Raw genomic sequence first — 23,939 nt, 5'->3', positions numbered from 1 at the left:
GCCTAGTGAGAGTGTTCAGTGAATGTTTATGTGGTTATGATTATAAATGATTTCTGGTTCTGAGAGTGCATCTGTTTCCAATGAAAATCATCAATGTGTGAAAAATGTTTCAAATAATACTGACCTGCTGATAGTCCTTCAATGTTAAATTTAGGCTAGTAGGACAGCTCACAAATTGGAGTAGCAAAATAAATGCCTATAAAATGAAGAAAAAAGTTGAAGTGGTAGTGCATATATGGCGTTTCCTCATTTTCAGATGCTTTCATTGGTATAGGGATTAAATCAGTTAATCTATATGAAAGCCCTTCTCAAGCTTCAAAATGCAAGAGTTCTTAATTACTCTATATCAGGGGTTGGCAAACTTTTTTTGCCCAGATAGTGATGTTTTGGCTTTGTGGGCCATATGATCTCTGTCAAAACTACTCAACTCTGCCATTGTAGCACAAAAGTAGTCATAGATAATACATAAAGGAATGAACATGCCTGCGATCCAATAAAACTTTATTTAAAAAAACCAAGTAGAGTGGATTTGAACTGTGAGCCTTAGTTTGTTGGCACCAGCCCTAAATAAAGACTTTGGACTTTTAAAAAAAAAGTAATCAAGTGGACAGTGTCTGGAAAGCTAGATAATGTAAACAAAAATGAAAGAATGTAGTGAAAATTCTGTTAATTCAATGAGAAATAATGTAGTTTTTTATTTTTTTTTTCAAAATTGCCTTAGAAAATTTGCTTCATATGTTTTGATATTTGGCAGATACTTTCCAGCTTATGTAAGAAGAAATGCAGCATGTATTTGGAGCATGAACAGTTACACTATTAACAAGACCTGTTATAATGCTTTTATAATACATATTTGACTGTTTTATGTCCGTGTGTGCATGTGTTTTAAGTTATAATTTTATAAGTAAATTTACTAAATGTGTAAATAAATTTAAGAAGTGATGTTCATACAAACCTGCAAGCAATGAAAATAGCATTAAAAGATGGATGTCCTGAGAGGAACTAAAAGAACAGATAAATAGTTACAATGACATATTCTTTTTTCCTCATTTCTTTTTCTGCAGAGGTATATATTTCAAGTGCTAGTTATAAATAATTTCCTAATTTGAGGTAACTTTTATAAATGACTCACGGATGTGACAGGAATCTTAGTCCAGGTTGTTAGCCTACACGTGGCTTTGCTTGCTTTCCCATTTAAAATCTAATCTGTGAGGGGCTTCCCTGGTGGCGCAGTGGTTGGGAGTCCGCCTGCCGATGCAGGGGACACGGTTCGTGCCCCGGTCCGGGAAGATCCCACATGCCGCGGAGCGGCTGGGCCCGTGAGCCATGGCCGCTGAGCCTGCAAGTCCGGAGCCTGTGCTCCGCAACGGGAGAGGCCACAACAATGAGAGGCCCGCGTACAGCAAAAAAAAAAAAAAAAAAAATCTAATCTGTGAGAAGGAAGATAATTTGAATTTTCCTAACTTAGTAATGCTAGATCAGGATAACAAATTTCAAATCTACTACCATACCATCTCTTGTTTCTTTTGATATGTGATAGAGATGGCCCCAAAGGGGGTTGTAAGTTATGTGCACCTATTGGTTACCCATTGGGGTTACCCATTGGGGTTAGCCATGGGAAAGTAGTAAGGATTAGCAATCCTGATTTTGTGTAGGCTGACTACCAGCTAAGATACATGCCCCCATTTTCCTGAGTAAGAACAGACTGAGAATAAGTGCAGTTATATTGGAAAGTTCTAATTTGATAAAGGTTAATTCATGGCATTAGTGCCATAGAACAACCTAATGTTAATATTTCTCCTCTTCTTTATGACTGCGTTTGCTCTGTCTGTACTGGTACTATATAATAACTGTTTTGAATGAGGGTGTTAAGCGAATGTTCATATGAAAATTGTATTGTCTTTTTAGAATTTATTCATCAAAAATGATGCTAGGTCCACAAGGAATTGATACTTAGATAATGTATCAATAGAGCTTCAACTGAGAATGAGTAAGATTAATTTGTGTCTTCTTTATTAGTATTCAACAGTCACTCACAGTTTTAGTTCCACGAGTCTGGCCTTTTTTGCATCACACTATATCATCAGTTCGAAGAGCAGCATTGGAAACTCTGTTCACTTTATTATCAACTCAAGACCAGGTAAGAACTAATAACCATAGTAATCTTGAAATTTATATAAATTAATTTTGTAAAATAAATATGATCACCAGGTTACCCTTGCTTCACATAAAGATCAGGAGAATGCTAGGCCTAGTAAAATTGTATGGTGACTCTGTAGACACATAAGAATGTAATCACCATAAGGGCAGAAATATTTTAATATTTTGTTGTAGGTTGTATTCCCAGCACTTGGAATATTGCTTAACACATGGATGGCCCTCAGTGAGTATTTGTCGAATGAAAGATTGATTGAATATTCCCTTCCTGTCAGAGACTTGTTGTTTATTCTTTTCTTGCTCTGTGTGGTTGACAGTTGGATGATTGGCAAAACTCATCCCAGGTTAGAAGGCTACATTTGAAGCTCTGCAGTATGACTCTAAAGACTGATAATAAAATTGCTAGGCACTTACCTTCTCTTAAGGATTACTCAATCTTAAGAGCATGATATTTCAAAGGATAGTATACTTCAGGAATAACACAATGAAATGCCTACAGAGAACCTTCAGGTAATATCACTGTGTGAATGGAATCTGTTAATGACCTGAGGAGTCCTTGCCCTGTCTGTAAAAGGCTTCACATTCCTATTTTAAAAATAGCCCTAAAGGTCAAACAAAATACTAGAATTTAGGGAAACACCATAAGGAATCTATTCTTCTATCATGCTGTTATTTATAGATAGTGCAGTTTGAGACGGTGGTCTTCAAAAAGCAGTGATTAATTTTTTAGACAATATCGTAGGGGTAAATGTCTCTTTTGTGTTCACTAACCATGCATTCATATGTGAATTAGGAATATTCCATGTAGACCTACTTTAATCTACAACATGATGTTGTGTTGCACTACCATGAATCAATGTTTGTAAAGTTTCGTTTTACATTATCTTTTTTGTCTAATCACAGTCTTCTAAGGAAAAACTATCAGGTCTGTTTTATAATCCTTAGTTGATCAGGCATGGGTTCATATGACAAAACCGGCATGGGTTTTCACTTCATTTTTGTTTTACTTTTGTGAGTTTTGCCGAAATGTTTTTGATGTAAATATTCTTAAATTCACTTTCAGTAGACCTCTTGAAGTTATCAAATTTCTTCCCTTCATGTTGTTGTTGTTGTTTGGAGCAGTTTTAAGTTTATAGAAAAAGCGAAAAGTACATAGTTCCCATATGCCCCTACCCATATGCACACAGTTTCCCCTTTAGCTAAGATCTTATAGTAAGAGTATGTTTATAGTAAACATATAGTAAGAGTATGTTTAATGTTTAATTTTATAAGAAAGTGTCTTCCAAAAGTGGCTGCACCAGTTTACATTTCCACCAGCAGTGTGAGAGTTTGTGTTCCTCTACATCATCTCCCAGCATTTGATGTTGTCAGTGTTGTGGATTTTAGCCTTTCTAATAAGTGTGTAGTGGTATCTCACTATAGTTTTAATTTGCGGTTCCCTAATGATATATGATGTTAAACATCTTTTCATATGCTTTTTACCATCTATATTTCTTCTTTAATGAAGTGTTCAGATCTTTTCCCCATTTTTAAATTGGGTGGTTTTCTTACTGTTGAATTTTAAGATTTCTTTGTATATTTTGTATATGAGTTCCTCATTGTTCTTTTAAGCCTTTCTGTTCTTTATAAGGTGATTAAGCCACCTGCAGTCTCTTTTAAACTTAACTTTTGTGGCATTATTTCTTTAGTAATGTCAACTTTATTTACATTATTAGGAAATCAGGTATTTCATATAAATCAGTTTTCTAAATAGTTGAAACATACTTTTTTGCCACCAAAAATAGTTACCCATTAAAATCATTGACAAACCTGGTTATCATCTTAAAGTATATTAAACATAAGTTAATTTTTTTTTGCGGTACGTGGGCCTCTCACTGCTGTGGCCTCTCCCGTTGTGGAGCACAGGCTCCGGACGCGCAGGCTCAGTGGCCATGGCTCACGGGCCCAGCTGCTCCGCGGCATGTGGGGTCCTCCCGGACCGGGGCACGAACCCGTGTCCCCTGCATCGGCAGGCGGACTCTCAACCACTGCGCCACCAGGGAAGCCCATAAGTTAATATTTTTTGATGAAAGAGTCACCAAGATGATTTATTGGTCAATAGTGTGCTTGCTTATTACGGTATACCGTGGGAATATTGAGATACATGAGTCACACTGCTTCTTTTTCAGTTGCTTTTTCCTAGGTGTTTTTTTTTTTTCCTCTCTCAGCTGTCAATTGTGATTTCTCACTTTTGTCCATCTTAAAATCTGGCTCCTCCTCTCATGTTTCAAATTTTTTTGATTCCAAAATTGCTCCAAATCCCCTTCAAAATTGTTTTAGCCCTTCAGTGATTGGTTTGTTTGTTTTTTTAATAAATTTATTATTTATTTTTGGCTGCGTTGGGTCTTCGTTGCTGCGTACAGGCTTTCTCTAGTTGAAGCAAGTGGGGGCTACTCTTGGTTGCAGTGCACGGGCTTCTCATTGCGGTGGCTTCTCTTGTTGCGCAGCACAGGTTCTATGCGCGTGGGCTCAGTGGTTGTGGTGCATGGGCTTAGTTGCTCCGCAGCATGTGGGGTGTTCCTGGACCAGGGCTCAAACCCGTGTCCCCCGCATTGGCAGGCAGATACTTAACCACTGCGCCACCAGGGAAGTCCTCAATGATTGTTGATATTGGCTATTAAAATTATGTGGTTGTGAAAACATCTCTACGGTGTTCTGTGATGTTGATTTCTTTTTATTCGGGGCTTTATTTATTTATTTATTTAGGTCCTTTGACCAAATTTGAATTTGCCTTTACTGGCTTGTAAATGAATGCTTTGGCCTTAGCATGTGTAGTAGATTGATGATGATGACTGTCATTTCTTATACCAGAACTCTGTTGTGTTTGTATGTGATTTGTGGTACGTCAGCCATCAGTTATGCATAGGTCCTCAATATTTGTTAAATAAATTTATATAAAATTCAGTGCAGGGTGTTACGGGAAATTATCAATAAGAAAAAAATCCTACATGGTTCTTACTCTGAAAAACTTTATGATATGATTGTGATAAGACTCTTATGTAATAAGTTTAATAAACCTCTGCAAATAAATAATGGAAGACCAGAATATGATAGGTGTCAGGAAGCAGCATTGAAGGCTAGACTAAGTGCTGAAAGATCAGGAGGATTTGGGTGATAAGGTTAAAAAAAGTCATCTTCCCTTACTTCTTCCTATTTAACATCTAGTATCTCTAATACATACTTCTATAAGCGTCTCATTTTTCTGAAAAATATGTCAGTTTCAAATTAGGCAAGTTATACAGACTGTATTGAACAAAAGAGCTTTTCCAAAGAGTCTCCTCCTTTTAGACATTTAAATCTATCCTGCTTCCATATCTTCCGTCCAGTTATTCTGATATGTGCATAATCCTTTATTTTTCTAGGTTTTAATGTTTATTGTATTTCCTATGTCCTTTTGTGTTTGTTATCTATGCCTCTTCTTTTTCTCTTCTTAAAAAAATTTTAATGGTGTCACTAATGAAATTTCCCATTGTTACTATCTATCCTGTATCTTCAGAGTGTCTTTTTACTGAAAGCATTGCTGTCAGTGAAACTTAATATTGATGCATGTAGATTATTTTGTGCTTCGTCACTGCCCTGAGCCTTGCTCTCCAGTAGCCTCACCATTGGAGGCTGTAGTTATGGTGCATATCACCCACTCTTAGTACATTCCACTTTTTGGCCCCCACATATATTCTTTACTATTTTGTTTGATTTTTTGTTCTGTTTTTTTCCCAAAATAATACTATAAAGCCAAACCCTTTCAGATTACTTTTCTTACTATCACCACCTCTTTTTCATTTTTTTAATTTTGGGAAATTATTTAAATAGAAAAAAGAGGGAATTATAAAACAACATTCATCTATCCACTATCCACACTTGGCATTTGTTATAATTCTTACTTGCTTCAAGTTTTTTTCATGAAAAATATAAAGAATAAATGGTAACCCCCTTAGAACATCACCTATTTTCTAATTTACCCATTTTCTTTCTTCTGTATATTTATAAAAAAATAATATTGTCCAATTTCAAAATCTTATTTGTATTCTAGGGTGTAAGAATGATATGTAATTGTAGTAATAATAATCCAGGCTATTATTGAGAGCTTAACTTTATGCTGTGAATTTGAGTAAGCACTATAAATGGGGTGGCTATTGCCATTCCTATTTTGCAGATGAGGGAACTGATGATCAAAAATTAAGAAACCTTCCCAAGCTCATAGCTACACATCTCATAGTAAGCGACTCAACTCAGATTTAGATCCAATTCTTGCTGACTTTCAGCTTCTAGTTTTAGAAGACAAAATGGAATGTGTCTCTTGAATTACCTTCCCATTTCTGAATATGAAGTCACCTTAAGTCCAAAGTGAAAAAAACTTCAGAGCTAATTTACTAGTTAGCTCTGTTTTGGTTTCAGTTCCTAGTTTCTCAACCTATTCCCCTCAATAATTCCAAGGTAATTTGGTGTGGCCAAACCTCACTGTAGCTCAGTGCATCAGTACCTCATAAAGACTGATGCCTCTGTTCCATTGGAAGTATTTTGATTATCTTTAGTAATTTTGTGTTTTGTTTTGCTTTGTAAAACCAGAAGACTTTATAAGGAAGATATCCTAAATCTTAAAATTTATCCGATCATAAGTGTGTATACATAGCACAGGGAGATCAGCTCGATGCTTTGTGAAGACCTAGAGGGGTGGGATAAGGAGGGTGGGAGGGAGGCTCAAGAGGGAGGGGGTATGGGGATGTATGTATACATACAGCTGATTCACTTTTGTTGTACAGCAGAAACTAACACAACATTGTAAAGCAGTTATACTCCAGTAAAGATGGGAAAAGAAAAGTGCATATGCAGATATACTCATCTCTAAAATGTTTTTGTGTAGAATCACAGTTAATATAGTTATTTATGAAATAATAAACTCTCATTTCTTTTATTTATTTATTTGGCTGTACCATGCAGCTTGCGGGATCTTAGTTCCCTGATGACTGATCAAATCCGGGCCCCCGGCAGTGGAAGCTCAGAGTTCTAACCACTGGACTACCAGGGAAATCTCATTTCTTTTACACTTCCATGTGACATACCTTGGCATCTGTGAAAATAAATTGTTTAATCCCCGTGCCTTTATCTCTGTTGTTAACATATGAAAGTATTGGCAAGCCTGGCTTCTCAGGGAGTATGAAATAAGAACTCTTAAGCAAACCAAATTAATTTCGTTTGGTAATGACTTAAAATCAAGATGTAACTTTTTTTTTTTGCTGAACTAGGAGCTTGACAAAGTGAAGTAATTGATCACTTGCTTTTCCTTTTTTTAAAAAATTAGTTTTTATTAGAGTATAGTTGATTTACAATGTTGTGTTAGTTTCTGCTGTACAGCAAAGTGAATCAGTTATACATACCCATATATTCACTCTTTTTTAGATTCTCTTCTCATATGAGTCATTACGTGTTTTTCCTTTCTATAGACTATTTATTCATGCGAGTTTATCTATGAATGTATATGTCTATCAGCGAACTACTTTACTGGAATGTCTAGATTAATTAGTCTTGATAACCACTATCTGTTTTAACCAGAACTCGAATTCACGATCTAGGAAAATATGCTTCTGGACATTAATCTCTAGTTTAGCCATGTTTTGTTGACTGGGTCAACTTTTCCATTCCATTTGCATCAGTCACTTTGTGAGTCAATCCAGAATTTCAATACATACAGTATTGATTTTTGTTTGAAAGGCAAACATTAGCATGACGCTTATATTTAGCATGAAGACATACATGAGATTGAGTTGGAATCTGGGGCATATTTAGTCCAGGATGTAAGAAAATTTAACATATGCATATGTAGAGAAGGAAAGAAAGACCAAAAGAATAGAGCTGACTAAGACTTTGGCATTTGAGAACATTAGCATAATTAGGTATTGACCAGGTTTTATAAAGGTATGAGAAGAGGAGAGCAAAGTTTATATATTTAGTTGACTTTCAATAAATATTGGTTGGACAAATAAATAAAACAAGGCATTATAAATTGTCTATATATAGAATTGGGTTTGTTTTTGTTTTTGGCAGTGGGCCAAAATAGGATTTCAGACCAAATTAGTGGAAGAACACAGAACTCAGTATGATTCATCACTTTGTTGTAGCTTCTTTCCAGATTTTCTTCCCTGCAATCCCAGATCATTTGATATGGAGATAGAAATGATGATGCATTTGCCTGCAGGCAGGAATCAGGTGTTCATGGTAATGATAATCAGATTGCTGCTTTTTTTTCCACATCTGCCCACTTTGTGGGTGTGCTTGGGGGAAGATAAAAGAGGGGGCATAGCAAAATGGTACTGGCAAGATCTTATCCCACCTAAGATGCCAATTTTGCCAGTTAGGGATTTATTGCCAACTACAGTTGTGGAAAATTTTGCATATTACCAACTATTCCCTGTGACTTTGGACCATTCCCCTAAGCAAGGTAGATTTATTCAACAGATATTTTAGTGCCAACCGTGTGCCTACAATTTTCTAGATACTTATTGGTAAGAGACAAGGTCTCTGCCCTTCTGTTGAACTTAAGACAGGAAACTAAGCAAGACAGGAGAAGACAACTAGACAAGCCCTTATAATTATATAATGGTCATTTCATAAAACTATCAATACATAATGAGGTAAGTATCTGGTAGGGGAAGAAGACAGTGCTACTGGATCCCCACTAGCTAAAAGTGAAGTTGAAACTGAGACCTGAAGGATGAGTGGAATTTAACCAGGTGAAGAGCAGGGTAACAGAGGAAGGAACATGTGTTAAACTCTGGGAGTAGGAGTGAGCATGACGGCACTAAAGAGGAAGTGAAAGGAAATTGGTCTGGCTGAAGGATAGAGTGTAAGGGAGTATAGAAGGCTAGAAGTTTAACCTTGATTTTCTGCTACAGTGACGTGTCTGATAGGCTTATTTTTGTTTGTCATCAGCTTTCCTTATTAGTTCCATGAAGGCAGAACACAGGAGGGAACACCAATCTGAATAAAGGAGCTGGAAAGAGACTGCCCCATTCTCATCAAATTAAATAACTGTCCTTCATTCCCCTGAGTAATTCCCATAAATGCCCTCCCCTCCATCTGACCCTCACTATAGAAATGTTGGGGACCACATTTAGCACTAACATAAAGCGCTAGCGCTAATATCATATTAATTATTTAACACAAAACAAAAGAATATTTTTAAAAGCCCTCTTAAAACATGAATTTACTTATAACTTGAGTTGTAGTAGTCCAGGTTATAGTTGATTTAAACCTGGTGAAGTAAACAGTCTGTGGTAGGAATTTTTCTGTATTTTAGATTGCACTCTGCTAGACTAATACTAAAGTCATCAGAACTTTCCAGACTTTGCCTAAGATTAGGAGGGAAATTTTTGACTAGTAGACTCCTAGTTAGTAGCATACTAGAAGTCTATTGACTATTTTTTAAAATTTTGGAATGGAAAATCCCAAGGTGGATAATGTCTGAAGGACTGAAAGTACTACACCCCTCACTGTACCCTACTCCCCAACCAATTTAATAAACTATAAATAAAAACATTAGGTTACCTGCCTAAATCATTGTCTACTGGAAGACAGGCACAAAATTAATGAAAGCAGGTGGACGAACTTTCAGATTTGCAAGAGGCAAGTTGACTCTGGATGGGCCAAATTGTACTTAGTGATATTTTGAGAAAATACTAATAGTGAGCTAAAGCATGTAACTTTTTGCAACCATATCTAAAAGGAGATGCTTGCACAGTTGTTTAGATGGACTGAATTTGGCCTATGGCTGTTTTCCCAACTTGTATTTTGTATCTTGTATTTTCTTCTAGGCAGACTTTATGTTTTGCTACTGGAGAATATGTGTTTTTTAAAATACTGGTTCCTGTGATGATGGTGATCTGCGTATGCTGGGTCGGGTTTTTTTTGTTTGGTTAGGTTTTTGGTTTCCCTTAATTTTTTTAATTTATTTTTTAAAATTGATTTATTTATTTATTTTTGGCTGCGTTGGGTCTTCGTTTCTGTGCGAGGGCTTTCTCTAGTTGTCGCAAGTGGGGGCCACTCTTCATCGTGGCGCGCGGGCCTCTCACTATTGTGGCCTCTCTTGTTGCGGAGCACAGGCTCCAGAGGCGCAGGCTCAGTAGTTGTGGCTCACGGGCCTAGTTGCTCCGCGGCATGTGGGATCTTCCCAGACCAGGGCTCAAACCTGTGTCCCCTGCATTAGCAGGCAGATTCTCAACCACTGCGCCACCAGGGAAGCCCTCTCTATTTTTTAAATTTTATTTTTCTGTTTATTTATTGACTTCACTTTTTAGAGCAAAATTAAACAGAGTGCCCATCCATATACCCCCTACCCTCCCCCAAACACACCTTCTCCTACCATCAGCATCTCACACCAGAATGGTACATTTGTTACCGTCAGTAAACGAACGTTGACATTATCATTATCAGCTAGTCCATAGTTTATATTAGGCTTCACTATTTTTTTTTGGCTGCGCCATGCAGCTTGCAGGATCTTAGTTTCCCAACCAGGGATTGAACCCTGGCCCTTGGCGATGAAAGTGCGGAGTCCTAACCACTGGACTGCCAGGGAATTCCCTAGGCTTCACCCTTGATGTTGCACGTTCATTGTGCTGAATTTGACAAATGTGACATCTCTCCGTCATTATTGTATCATACAGAATAGTTTCTCTACCCTAAAAATACTCTACTCTGTGCTCTTTCATCCCTTTCTTCCCCTGGTTGTTTTTAATAATTATAAAGTAGAATTTACTACAGTAAGAAAGATTATAGCCTGAGAAGGCTACTACAATTTATATTATATTCATTGTTCGTAAATATAGGGGAAAACTCTTCCTCTATAGGTGTGGCTTTGGGATCTACAAGCAACTATTTGGATTTCCAGTGATGGGGTTAGGGGAGAATTAAGAGAGTTGGTAAATATGGTGGGGAGAAATGAGAAGAAATTATGGGAGAGTAATGTCAAATTATTTGGTTATTGCTGTTACAGCTTTCCTAATTCTGTTAAGATTGTCCCTAATTCTCTCTGCTGAGAAAAGAAAGAGAACTTTTCTTCTTTCCAATTTCCCTTTCCCTTTCAATGGAAAGTAGTTAAGGCATAGCAAATCAGTGAGTAGGCTCCCCCAGCTGTTGATTTTGCAGTCTGTTTTAAACTTCTTTCAAACCATTTTGAGAAACATATTAAAAAGATAGGACCAGGGTTGTTAGTTTTCCACTGGCTAGAATATTATAGGTAGCTTTCTGAGTTATACATTATCCCTAGATCTTCTCGCTTTCTGGAATTTCAGTTAAATTTTTCAAATTTCTCTTCAGTCTCTTCCAGACAACACAGTTTTTGCTTTAAAAAAAAAAAATTGTGGAAGGAGGTAGTGTTAAGTACTGTGAACTAGTTAATAGAATTTTTAGCTCTCAACAAGCTTGTAATTTTGAACAATAGACAACATGTGAGATTCCTTTTCTTAGAATTTTAGGCACACAATAGATACTTAATTAAGCACTATTTGATTGCTTGATTTGGGTTGGCTTTTGAATTGCTGAGAAATTCCTTAGATTAAGGTTCTAAACCTGGGCTTAAGGAAATCCCTGAACCCCCGAAACTGAAAGCAAAATGTTACACCTAAGTGTGTATATAAGTGTATTTTTCTCAGAAAAGGTTGCGTATAGTTTTTTGTTGTTGTTGTTTTTCAAAGATATCTGTATTATCAGTGTCTATTTTCTCCATACTTTTCTTTTCACAGACACACACACACACACACACACACTGTATTTTATTTCTACAAGAGATAAATAGACTGACATCAAGCATTGTAAATGGATGACCACAACAAAAGCAACAATGATTGCAATTACCAAACACGAAACACACTCATACTATGTCATAATGTTGACATTAAGTCCAGTAATCCTCCACTGTAACAGCTCCTTTACTTTACAGTGAAAATTGATTTGTATATTTTTTGCCTCTGAGTCCTTGTGGGATTCTTTTTTTTATTCAAACAGAAAGTCACAAAAATTATAATCATCCTCATCAGTTCACTCAGTCCTATGTAATTTTTTTTATCTTGATCTTTTGTTAGCACTTTTATGAGTTCATCAGTTTTCCATTAGAGTTCTGAAAATGCTTATTCATCCAGTTTAGCAGTATAGTCAATTACCAGAAACCTGTACTTGTCAGAGTCTTTTCCATGAATCCTTGAAGACGAAACCCTTTTATACGAACATACTTGCAAAAGCATCAGAGTACACCCAGAACTGTCTGTAAATAACAAAAGACTGACCACGGTTAAAGATTTGATGAAAGTTCATAAAATGCAATTGACAAGGAAATTTAGTTATTTCTGAGATATACATTTTAAAGTAATAACTACAATTATGACTTATAACATTATACCAGAACATATAAGATTTTTAGAAATTTCAAGTAATGCCTGAAAAATTTATATTAACATATGTCCATACAAATAACCCAAAGAAAGTTTAGTATTAGTTGTTTTTTGTTTGTTTGTTTTTTTATACTGCAGGTTCTTATTATTCATCAATTTTATACACATCAGTGTATACATGTCAATCCCAATCGCCCAATTCAGCACACCACCATCCTCACCCCACCGTGGTTTTCACCCCTTGGTGTCCATACGTCTGTTCTCTACATGTGTGTCTCAACTTCTGCCCTGCAGACCGGTTCATCTGTACCATTTTTCTAGGTTCCACATACATGCGTTAATATACGATATTTGTTTTTCTCTTTCTGACTTCATTCTGTATGACAGTCTCTAGATCCATCCACGTCTCAACAAATGACTCGATTTCGTTCCTTTTTATGGCTGAGTAATTCCATTGTATATATGTACCACAACTTCTTTATCCATTCGTCTGTCGATGGGCATTTAGGTTGCTTCTATGACCTGGCTATTGTAAATAGTGCTGCAGTGAACATTGGGCTGCATGTGTCTTTTTGAATTATGGTTTTCTCTGGGTATATGCCCAGTAGTGGGATTGCTGGATCATATGGTAATTCTATTTTTAATTTTTTAAGGAACCTCCATACTGTTCTCCATAGTGGCTGTATCAATTTACATTCCCACCAACAGTGCAAGAAGGTTCCCTTTTCTCCACACCCTCTCCAGCGTTTGTTGTTTGTAGATTTTCTGATGATGCCCATTCTAACTGGTGTGAGGTGATACCTCATTGTAGTTTTGATTTGCATTTCTCTAATAATTAGTGATGTTGAGCAGCTTTTCATGTGCTTCTTGGCCACCTGTATGCCTTCTTTGGAGAAATGTCTATTTAGGTCTTATGCCCCTTTTTGGATTGGGTTGTTTGTTTCTTTAATATTGAGCTGCATAAGCTGTTTATATATTTTGGAGATTAATCCTTTGTCCATTGATTCATTTGCAAATATTTTCTCCCATTCTGAGGATTGTCTTTTCATCTTGTTTATAGTTTCCTTGGCTGTGCAAAATCTTTTATGTTTCATTAGGTCCCATTTGTTTATTTTTGTTTTTACTTCCATTATTCTAGGAGGTGGAACAAAAAAGATCTTGCTTGATTTATGTCAAAGAATGTTCTTCCTATGTTTTCCTCTAAGAGTTTTATAGTGTCCGGTCTTACATTTAGGTCTGGAATCCATTTTGAGTTTCTTTTTGTGTGTGGTGTTAGGGAGTGTTCTAATTTCATTCTTTTACATGTAGCTGTCCAGTTTTCCCAGCACCACTTATTGAAGAAACTGTCTTTTCTCCGTTGTATATCCTTGCCTCCTTTGTCATACATTAGTTGACCATAGGTGGGTGGGTTTATCTCTGGGCTTTCTATCTTGTTCCATTGATCTATGTTTCAGTTTTTGTGCCAGTACCATATTGTCTTGACTATACTTTGTAGTATAGTACATATTGTAGTATACATATTGTCAGACTATACTTTGTAGTATAGTCTGAAGTCACAGAGTCAGATTCCTACAGCTCCATTTTTTTGTTTGTTTTTTGTTGTTGTGTTTTTTTTGTGGTATGTGGGCCTCTCACTGTTGTGGCCTCTCCCGTTGCGGAGCACAGGCTCCGGGCGTGCAGGCTCAGCGGCTATGGCTCACGGGCCTAGCCACTCCGCGGCATGTGGGATCTTCCCGGACTGGGGCACAAACCCGTGTCCCCTGCATCAGCAGGCAGACTCTCAACCACTGCGCCACCAGTGAAGCCCTTCAGCTCCGTTTTTTTCCCGAAAGACTGCTTTGGCTATGCAGGGTCTTTTGTGTCTCCATACAGATTTTAAGGTAATTTGTTCTAGTTCCATAAAAAATGCCATTGGTAATTTGATAGGGATTGCATTGAATCTGTAGACTGCTTTGGGTAGTAGAGTCATCTTCACAATATTGATTCTTTTTGTTGCAGTGGTAAATGGGAGTGTTTCCTTAATTTCTCTTTCAGATTTTTCATCATTAATGTATAGGAATGCAAGAAATTTCTATGCATTAATTTTGTATCCTGCAACTTTACCAAATTCATTGATTAGCTCTAGTAGTTTTCTGGTGGCATTTTTAGGGTTCTCTCTATATAGTATCATTTCATCTGCAAACAGTGACAGTTTTACTTCTTCTTTTCCAATTTGTGTTTCTTTTTCTTCTCTGATTGCCATGGCTAGGACTTCCAAAACTATGTTGAATAATAGTGGTGAGAATGGACATCCTTGTCTAGTTCCTGATCTTAGAGGAAATGCTTTCAGTTTTTCACCATTGAGAATGATGTTTGCTGTGGGTTTGTCATATATGGCCTTTATTATGTTGAGGTAGGTTCCCTCTATGCCCAGTTTCTGGAGAGTTTTTATCATAATTGGGTGTTGAATTTTGTCAAAAGCTTTTTCTGCATCTATTGAGATGATGATATGGTTTTTCTTCTTCAATTTGTTAATATGGTGTATCACATTGATTGATTTGAGTATATTGAAGAATCCTTGCATCCCTGGCATAAATTGCACTTGATCGTGGTGTATGATCCTTTTAATGTGTTGTTGGATTCTGTTTGCTAGTATTTTGTTGTGTAATTTTGCATCTGTATTCATCAGTGATATTGGTCTGTAATTTTCTTTTTTTGTAGTATCTTTGTCTGGTTTTGGTATCAGGTTGATGGTGGCCTCATAGAATGAGTTTGGGAGTGTTCCTTCCTCTGCAATTTTTTGGAAGAGTTTGAGAGGGATGGATGTTAGCTCTTCTCTAAATGTTTGATAGAATTCACCTGTGAAGCCATCTGGTCCTGACCTTTTGTTTGTTGGAAGATTTTTAATCAGTTTCAATTTCATTAATTGTGATTGGTCTGTTCATATTTTCTGTTTCTTCCTGGTTCAGTCTCGAAAGGTTATGCCTTTCTAAGAATTTGTCCATTTCTTCCAGGTTGTCCGTTTTATTGGCATAGAGTTGCTTGTAGTAGTCTCTTAGGATGCTTTGTATTTCTGCAGTGTCTGTTGTAACTTCTTTTTCATTTCTAATTTTATTGATTTGAGTCCGCTCCCTCTTTTTCTTGATGAGTCTGGTTAATGGTTTATCAATTTTGTTTATCTTTTCAAAGAACCAGCTTTTAGTTTTATTGATCTTTGCTATTGTTTTCTTTGTTTCTACTTCATTTATTTCTGCTCTGATCTTTATGATTTCTTTGCTTCTGCTAACTTTGGGTTTTGTTTGTTCTTCTTTCTCTAGCTCCTTTAGTTGTAAGGTTCGATTGTTTACTTGAGATTTTTCTTGTTTCTTGAGGTAGGCTTGTATAGCTATAAACTTCCCTCTTACAACTGAATTTGCTGTATCCAGAGGTTTTGGATCATCGTGTTTTCATTGTCATTTGTCTCTAGGTATTTTTTGATTTCCTCTTTGATTTCTTCAGTCACCTCTTGGTTATTTAGTAACGTATTGTTTAGCCCTCACGTGTTTGTGTTTTTTACCTTTTTTCCCCTGTAATTTATTTCTAATCTCATAGTGTTGTGGCCAGAAAAGATGTTTGATATGATTTCAGTTTTCTGAAATTTACTGAGGCTTGATTTGTGACCCAAGATGTGATCTATCCTGGAGAATGCTCCATGCGCACTTGAGAAGAAAGTGTAATCTGCTGTTTTTGGATGGAATGTCCTGTAAATATCAATTAAATCTATCTGGTCTATTGTGTCATTTAAAGCTTATGTTTCCTTATTTATTTTCATTTTGGATGATCTGTCCATTGGTGTAAGTGAGGTGTTAAAGTCCCCCACTATTATTGTGTTACTGTCGATTTCGTCTTTTAGAGCTGTTAGCAGTTGCCTTATGTATTGAGGTGCTCCTGTATTGGGTGCATATATATTTATAATTGTTATATCTTCTTCTTGGATTGATCCCTTGATCATTATGTGTCATTCCTTGTCTCTTGTAACATTCTTTATTTTAAAGTCTATTTTATCTGATATGAGTATAGCTACTCCGGCTTTCTTTTGATTTTCATTTGCATGGAATATCTTTTTCCATCCCCTCACTTTCAGTCTGTATGTGTCCTTAGTTCTGAAGTGGGGCTCTTGTAGACAGCATATATATGAGTCTTGTTTTTGTATCCATTCAGCAAGCCTGTGTCTTTTGGTTGGAGCATTTAATCCATTCACGTTTAAGGTAATTATTGATGTGTATGTTCCTATGACCATTTTATTAATTGTTTTGGGTTTGTTTTTGTAGGTTTTTTTCTTTTGTGTTTCCCACTTAGAGAAGTTCCTTTATCATTTGTTGTGGAGCTGGTTTGGTGGTGCTGAATTTTCTTAGCTTTTGCTTGTCTGTAAAGCTTTTGATTTCTCCATCAAATCTGAATGAGATCCTTGCTGGGTAGGGTAATCTTGGTTGTAGGTTATTCCCTTTCATCACTTTAAGTATATCATGCTACTCCCTTCTGGCTTGTAGAGTTTCTGCTGAGAAATCAGCTGTTAACCTTATGGGAGTTTCCTTGTATGTTATTTGTCGTTCTTCCCTTGCTGCTTTCAGTTATTTTTCTTTGTCTTTAATTTTTGCCAATTTGATTACTATGTGTCTCGGCGTGTTTCTCCTTGGGTTTATCCTATATGGGACTCTCTATGCTTCCTGGACTTCGGTGGCTGTTTCCTTTCCCATGTTAGGGAAGTTTTCGACTATAATCTCTTCAAATATTTTCTCAGGTTCTTTCTCTCTCTCTTCTCCTTCTGGGACCCCTATAATGTGAATATTGTTGCGTTTAATGTTGTCCCAGAGGTCTCTTAGGCTGTCTTCATTTCTTTTCATTCTTTTTTCTTCAGTCTGTTCCGTATCAGTGAATTCCACCATTCTGTCTTCCAGGTCACTTATCCGTCCTTCTGCCTGTTGATTCCTTCTAGTGTAGTTTTCATTTCAGTTATTGTATTGTTCATCTCTGTTCATTTGTTCTTTAATTCTTCTAGGTCTTTATTAAACATTTCTTGCATCTTCTCGATCTTTGCCTCCATTCTTTTTCTGAGGTCCTGGATCATCTTCACTATCATTATTCTGAATTCTTTCTCCAGAACGTTGCCTATCTCCACTTCATTTAGTTGTTTTTCTGGGGTTTTATCTTGTTCCTTCATCTGGTATATAGCCCTCTGCCTTTTCATCTTGTCTATCTTTCTGTGAATGTGGTTTCTGTTCCACAGGCTATAGGATTGTAGCTCTTCTTGCTTCTGCTGTCTACCCTCTGGCAGATGAGGCTATGTAAGAGCCTTGATGGGAGGGACTGGTGGTGGGTAGAGCTGACTGTTGCTCTGGTGGGCAGAGCTCAGTAAAACTTTAATCCCCTTGACTGTTGATGGGTGGGGCTGGGTTCCCTCCCTCTTGGTTGTTTGGCCTAAGGCAACCCAACACTGGAGCCTACCTGGGCTCTTTGGTGGGGCTAATGACAGACTCTGGGAGGGCTCATGCCCAGGAGTACTTCCTAGAACTTCTGCTGCCAGTGTCCTTGTCCCCATGGTGAGCCACAGCCAACCCCCGCCTCTGCAGGAGACCCTCCAACACTAGCAGGTAGGTCTAGATCAGTCTCCCCTGGGGTCACTGCTCCTTCCCCTGGATCCCGATGCGCACACTACTTTGTGTGTGTCCTCCAAGAGTGGAGTCTCTGTTTCCCCCAGTCCTGTCGAAGTCCTGCAATCAGTTCCCACTAGCCTTCAAAGTCTGATTCTCTAGGAATTCCTCCTCCTGTTGCTGGACCCCCAGGTTGGGAAGCCTGATGTGGGGCTCAGAACCTTCACTCCAGTGGCTGGCCTTCTGTGGTATAAGTGTTCTCCAGTCTGTGAGTCACCCACCCAGCAGTTATGGGATTTGATTTTACTGTGATTGCACCCCTCCTACCATCTCATTGTGGCTTCTCCTTTGTCTTTGGATGTGGGGTATCTTTTTTGGTGAGTTCCAGTGTCTTCCTGTCGATGATTGTCCAGCAGCTAGTTGTGATTCTGGTGTTCTAGCAAGAGGGAGTGAGAGCACATCCTTCTACTCCGCCATCTTGGTTCCTCCTCTGTGTATAGTTTCACCAGATTTTCAAAGGGTCCCTAACCCAAAATAGATTAAAAACATTGGCCTTGGGGCTTCCCTGGTGGTGCAGTGGTTGGGAATACGCCTGCCAGTGCAGGGGACACAGGTTTGTGCCCGGTCCGGGAAGATCCCACATGCCGCGGAGCGGCTAGGCCCGTGAGCCACAACTGCTGAGCCTGCGCATCTGGAGCTTGTGCTCCACATCGGGAGAGGTCGCGGCAGTGAGGGACCTGCACACCGCGATGAAGAGTGGCCCCGGCTCGCCGCAACTGGAGAAAGCCCTTACACAGAAACGAAGACCCAACACAGCCAAAAATAAATACACACACAAAAAAAGAACAGTTTACTTAATTTTGTAGTGAACTCAAAGTTGAATTTTCTAGGTTAGATATCATCTTACAGTTCATTACTTGCATTAATGGTGAGCACATAGAACTTAAACTGTTTATTTAGCACAGCAGCAGTAATCTGATCATTTGTCAAATTTCCCTGACGGAGCAGTGATATATAATGTAACCAAAGAGTTGTTGCTGGTTAGAGCTTGCTCCCGTATAGAGGATGATTTCAGTTTATTAGAAGCACAATTTAGTGTTGTTAATCATAATCAGACTTTCTCCAGCTTCCTAGCGATTGTGTGCCATTTAACTTCTCCAAACCATTGGAATAATAAATGCGGTATTGTTGCTCCAGAATCTTGTCAAAATTTATCACCAGTTGAACATTATTGATGAAGTCATACAGTCTTTTCATGGTAGTACTTCTGTTATTTGACTTACAGCTTTTTAAATAAGCTAACACCAAAGAATTATATGCTATAATTTTGATTTTGTTTTTGTTTTTAGAACTCTTCATCTTGGCTTATACCTATCCTTCCTGATATGCTTCGACACATTTTTCAGTTTTGTGTTTTAGAAAGCAGCCAGGAAATTCTGGACCTCATTCACAAGGTATATGGTGAATATATCTGTACTCCTTTCCCAGTATCTTGGTAGATGTAAAAAAATTTTCATAACTCTGTACTGTTGTTGATCGGGGATTTTAAGAAATTAGAAATCATCCAAGAGATTTGAATAGTCTGGAGATCTGCAAAATGAGACAAGGAAATAGGCTTCTTATGGAATATAGTAAAGTCCTGGTTAGCCCTGCTGCTTGTGTGACCTACCTGGCAAACGTTTTAAGCGCTTTCTTTGTAGCCTCAATACAGAAAATAAAATGAAGGAAAGGCTGCTTTTCTCCATCCCTCATTTTGCTGTTTATCAGCATGCTTATTGATCCTGCAGAGTATCTTTGGGATTTATTGGTCATATATAGAGTCTGATTGTCATAGTTTAGACTTGTACTTTTTTATTACTTAGCAAAATTGGTCATATGTGTTGGAACCTTTAAAGAATAGACATTTGATGTATTTAATAATATTTATGGGAGGAAATGGCACTGTTGTACCTTTAAAACCTGTTAAGTTAGTCTTGAATCGCTGACCTCTGAGGTGGCTCATTGTTAACAGCCTTGGGTTAACATTGGTATTATTTCTACATGCTGGCCCTAGCCCATTTAATGCTAGGCATCAAAAAAGGTGCTTTATTGAGTAAGATCATGAATCAAGACTTATACTTTTCTTAATTTATACTAGGATATTACTACCTCTGAATTTAGCAGAGGTTATTTATAGGAGCTATTATATATTGAAGCGGTGTTGAATATAGGACTGCATATTGAGCTTTATGATACATACAAAGGATTTCAGAGACTTACTGAGATTTTGATAACTTATTTTTATGGGTATCTTTTTTTAAAGTGATTTTCATAAAATACTGAGGAAAATACTTTGTACTCCTTTTTTAAAAAACTTTCTCGTGTATTACTTTTTTTAGTATATGAACCTACCTACCCAAAAACAGTATTTAAAAATAAGCCTCTATATTGAATTTTAAAATTAATCTCTGTGCTATTTCCTACTTTTTTTTTTTTTGATTCAGTATCCCTAAAAGTAAGTATTAGGGTTTTTTAGGCCTTGCTAGAAAAATTTCACTTTCTAGTTCCCTTTTCATTCTGCAGGTTTGGATGGAATTGTTGAGCAAGGCTTCAGTTCAGTATGTGGTAGCAGCTGCTTGTCCATGGATGGGTGCTTGGCTTTGCTTAATGATGCAGCCTTCTCATTTACCTATTGATTTAAACATGCTGCTGGAAGTAAAAGCTAGAGCCAAGGTAAGTGTAGAGGGACATAATGTATTTGTATGTTCAACTCATAGTTATTATTATTTTTTTCAACTCATAATTATTAATACAGTAACCATGTAAGAAATCTGTATTGCTTTATTATAAGCATGATACCATTATTGTAACATAAGGAAAAATTATATCATTAGAACCTTGACAAAATGCATAGCAATTTTTATCCATTAAAATTTTGTGAAAAGAACTGTATTTTACTGGGATTATAACAAATGAGAGTTTTTGATGTTGTCTATTAAATTTTAATGGTTAATCTTTAATTATTGTTTTCTTCCCCCTTATTCCCTCTAGGAAAAAACAGGTGGTAAGGTGCGTCAAGGCCAAAGCCAGAGTAAAGAAGTACTTCAGGAGTACATTGCAGGTGCAGACACCATCATGGAAGACCCTGCCACCAGGGATTTTGTTGTTATGCGGGCTAGAATGATGGCAGCCAAGTAAGTATACATAAACTCAAAAGTCATTTAACCAAAAGATTCCTCTGATGTGTCTGTCAGTCTTTCCTCCATCACACTAGTTACAGAGTAGGAAAAAAATTAAAGCATAAGAAAAAGTTTCTAATTTTTTTGAAGTTTTAAAAGTAAGATTTATATATTTTTATGAAGATAAGATAGGAGTTATGTCTTCCTTGGGAAAAGTTATAGCTTCAATAGGGGAAACTTCAAGCAATTCTATAGTAACTTCTTTTTTTCTCCCTCTTAGGTTGTTAGGAGCACTTTGTTGTTGTATTTGTGATCCAGGTGTAAATGTGGTAACCCAAGAAATTAAACCAGCTGAATCCCTTGGCCAGTTACTACTCTTCCATTTGAACTCCAAATCTGCCTTACAGAGAATTAGTGTAGCTTTGGTAATCTGTGAATGGGCTGCTTTACAGAAGGTAAGATTTTGCCCAAAAATAAATGAAGACAATTTAAACCAGTTTCCTTAGCTGTTAGGATTATTTTCATTATATTTTACAAACAGAAAAGTGAAAATTTTCTCTGTATAAAGATCCAACATTTATAGAAAAGTATTCAAATTATATTGCAATATTGTTTCTCATTTGCCTTTAACCCTAGACTTTTTTCTTAGAACCCCCAGTCTTGTACTTGAGAACTACAAAAGATAAGAGGCTTTGAGTGATAGAAATCCATTTTTATGACTAGTAGCAAGGGCAGATTTTTGGTCACAGGAAGAATAAAATCTCCACATTTAAACCCAAATCTTTATGTTTCCAAATAAGCCATTCCCTTACAGCCCCTTTAATCTTTAACTTCTAGTAAGACGTATGATTTTGTGTAAGACTTGCTTCTGTAAATCAGAGAAACTTCCTGCTGGCTTTGTTTATTCCATTGACTGGAATTCTGGAAATTTAACTGTCTGCACTTGCTGTGAGAGCTGCTTGTTACTGCCTCTTAGCAGTTTGTCAGAGCTGTGTCTAAAAGTAATTGAGCCATGCTCTATTGCAACTGAAACCCCAGCTTTGCCTCTGGAAAGAAGCAAGGCTCATCTGTTTTTAGGCAGGACTCGGTGTGCTGGAGAGGCAGTGATGCTGTGTTTTTGTGCCTCTCAGACTCAGCAGCAAGTGTTGACAGTTCGGTTTCTGGACCCTCACAGAGCTTCTCTGGACTTACTCTGTGAAGCCCAGGCTGATCACCCAGATCCCACAGAACCCCTCATGGCTCACCACTGAGGTCATTCCCCCTCTGGTTGGGGCAGGCAACAACCAGAGAGAGTGGGAAGGGTTAGTTAAATTTGGGGGCAGGTAAGTAGCCTTTAAATTATATATCCATTTCTACAGTATGGCATGTGAAGCTATGGGTTCAACTGTTAAGAAATCTAATGAGTTTTTAAATAACATTTTTAGTGCATGCTAAGTGTTCTTTTCTGACTGATTTCTTTTTACAGTTGTATATTTTAAAATCTGTGGTATATAATATATATGTAAACTTGGAATAAATTCAGAATAAAGTAAGAGTAATTAAGTGGAAAGTTTAATGGAATTGTAATAGTTCCATGTGCATGTGCTATAGTCATTCATATTAAAATTTTAGAGTAGTTTGGGTGTGATACCTTTTCTCTGTGCAACTAATAACTATGTTGTTCTGGGAGATAAGAGAATATAGGTTCAAAATCAATAGAAATTTAGACTTGGTAGTTTGCAAGTGAAGATTTATGTATTTCTGGAATTATGTTTACATATTTGCCCTGAATATTTGTTGTCTGTTATATTTTAGGAATGTAGAGCTGTTACCCTAGCTGTGCAGCCACGTTTACTTGATATCCTTTCAGAACATTTATATTATGATGAAATTGCCGTTCCATTTACACGAATGCAGAATGAGTGTAAACAGCTTATTTCATCATTAGCTGATGCACATATTGAAGTTGGTAATAGAGTAAACAACAATGTTTTTACAATTGATCAAGCTAATGACCTGGTGAGTAAAGAAGTAACCTTAATTTTAGAGCATGAAATAAGGATAAGAACTTTGTCATGTCATGTTTACCACAAAAACACTAATTTGTTGAATCTATTTATGGCTTGGTAGCCTGTCATCACTACCCTTTAGAAAGGTTATTTCATTGTATTGACTTTTCTTGAAATAAGAGAATGGGGAAGGGATTTTTTTTTTTATCTCAGCTTTGACAAACCAATATACCTTTATTAGAAAAAACTGTTACATTTTTGTCACTTCTCAGTTTTGCTTAAGACTGGCAGAGTACAGAAAAAATTGATTCTCTAAGTTCTTGAGTACTTCTCCTCCCTTTTGCCAACTTACAATGAAAATATTCAAACATAAGAGAATTACACAATGAAGTCTCATATACTTACCAACTAGATTACACAGTTAACATTTTACTAAATTTGCTTTATCACATATATATGCAACTCTCTACCCCTCTATTCAACCATTAATCCTTCTTAATTTTTGGTGCATTTTTAAGTAAGTTACAGACAGATATCAGTACACTTAAACTAAAATTCAGTTTTTATGTTTTTTTCTCTTTTTTTATGTCATTAACTAAAATTGAGTTT

The 23,939-nt window shown here is 36.9% G+C and overlaps 1 protein-coding gene across 3 annotated transcripts in view; it reads left to right on the top strand.

The window, feature by feature from the left end:
• The window catches only part of BTAF1 (B-TFIID TATA-box binding protein associated factor 1), a 93,437-nt gene that overhangs the window by 34,389 nt on the left and 35,109 nt on the right, over nt 1-23,939 (top strand). For all 3 annotated transcript variants that reach the window (XM_019943975.3, XM_019943902.3, XM_033841599.2), the window contains 6 exons: nt 2,020-2,140; nt 19,534-19,638; nt 20,747-20,896; nt 21,215-21,357; nt 21,623-21,797; nt 23,137-23,340. In XM_019943975.3, coding sequence (XP_019799534.1) covers nt 2,020-2,140; nt 19,534-19,638; nt 20,747-20,896; nt 21,215-21,357; nt 21,623-21,797; nt 23,137-23,340 — 898 coding nt within the window. The remainder of the gene's footprint in view (nt 1-2,019; nt 2,141-19,533; nt 19,639-20,746; nt 20,897-21,214; nt 21,358-21,622; nt 21,798-23,136; nt 23,341-23,939) is intronic.

The sequence above is a fragment of the Tursiops truncatus genome, chromosome 16 (genome assembly GCF_011762595.2).
Source record: "Tursiops truncatus isolate mTurTru1 chromosome 16, mTurTru1.mat.Y, whole genome shotgun sequence".
Classification (NCBI taxonomy): Eukaryota; Metazoa; Chordata; class Mammalia; order Artiodactyla; family Delphinidae; genus Tursiops; species Tursiops truncatus.
This window is presented reverse-complemented; position numbering and strand designations above follow the sequence as displayed.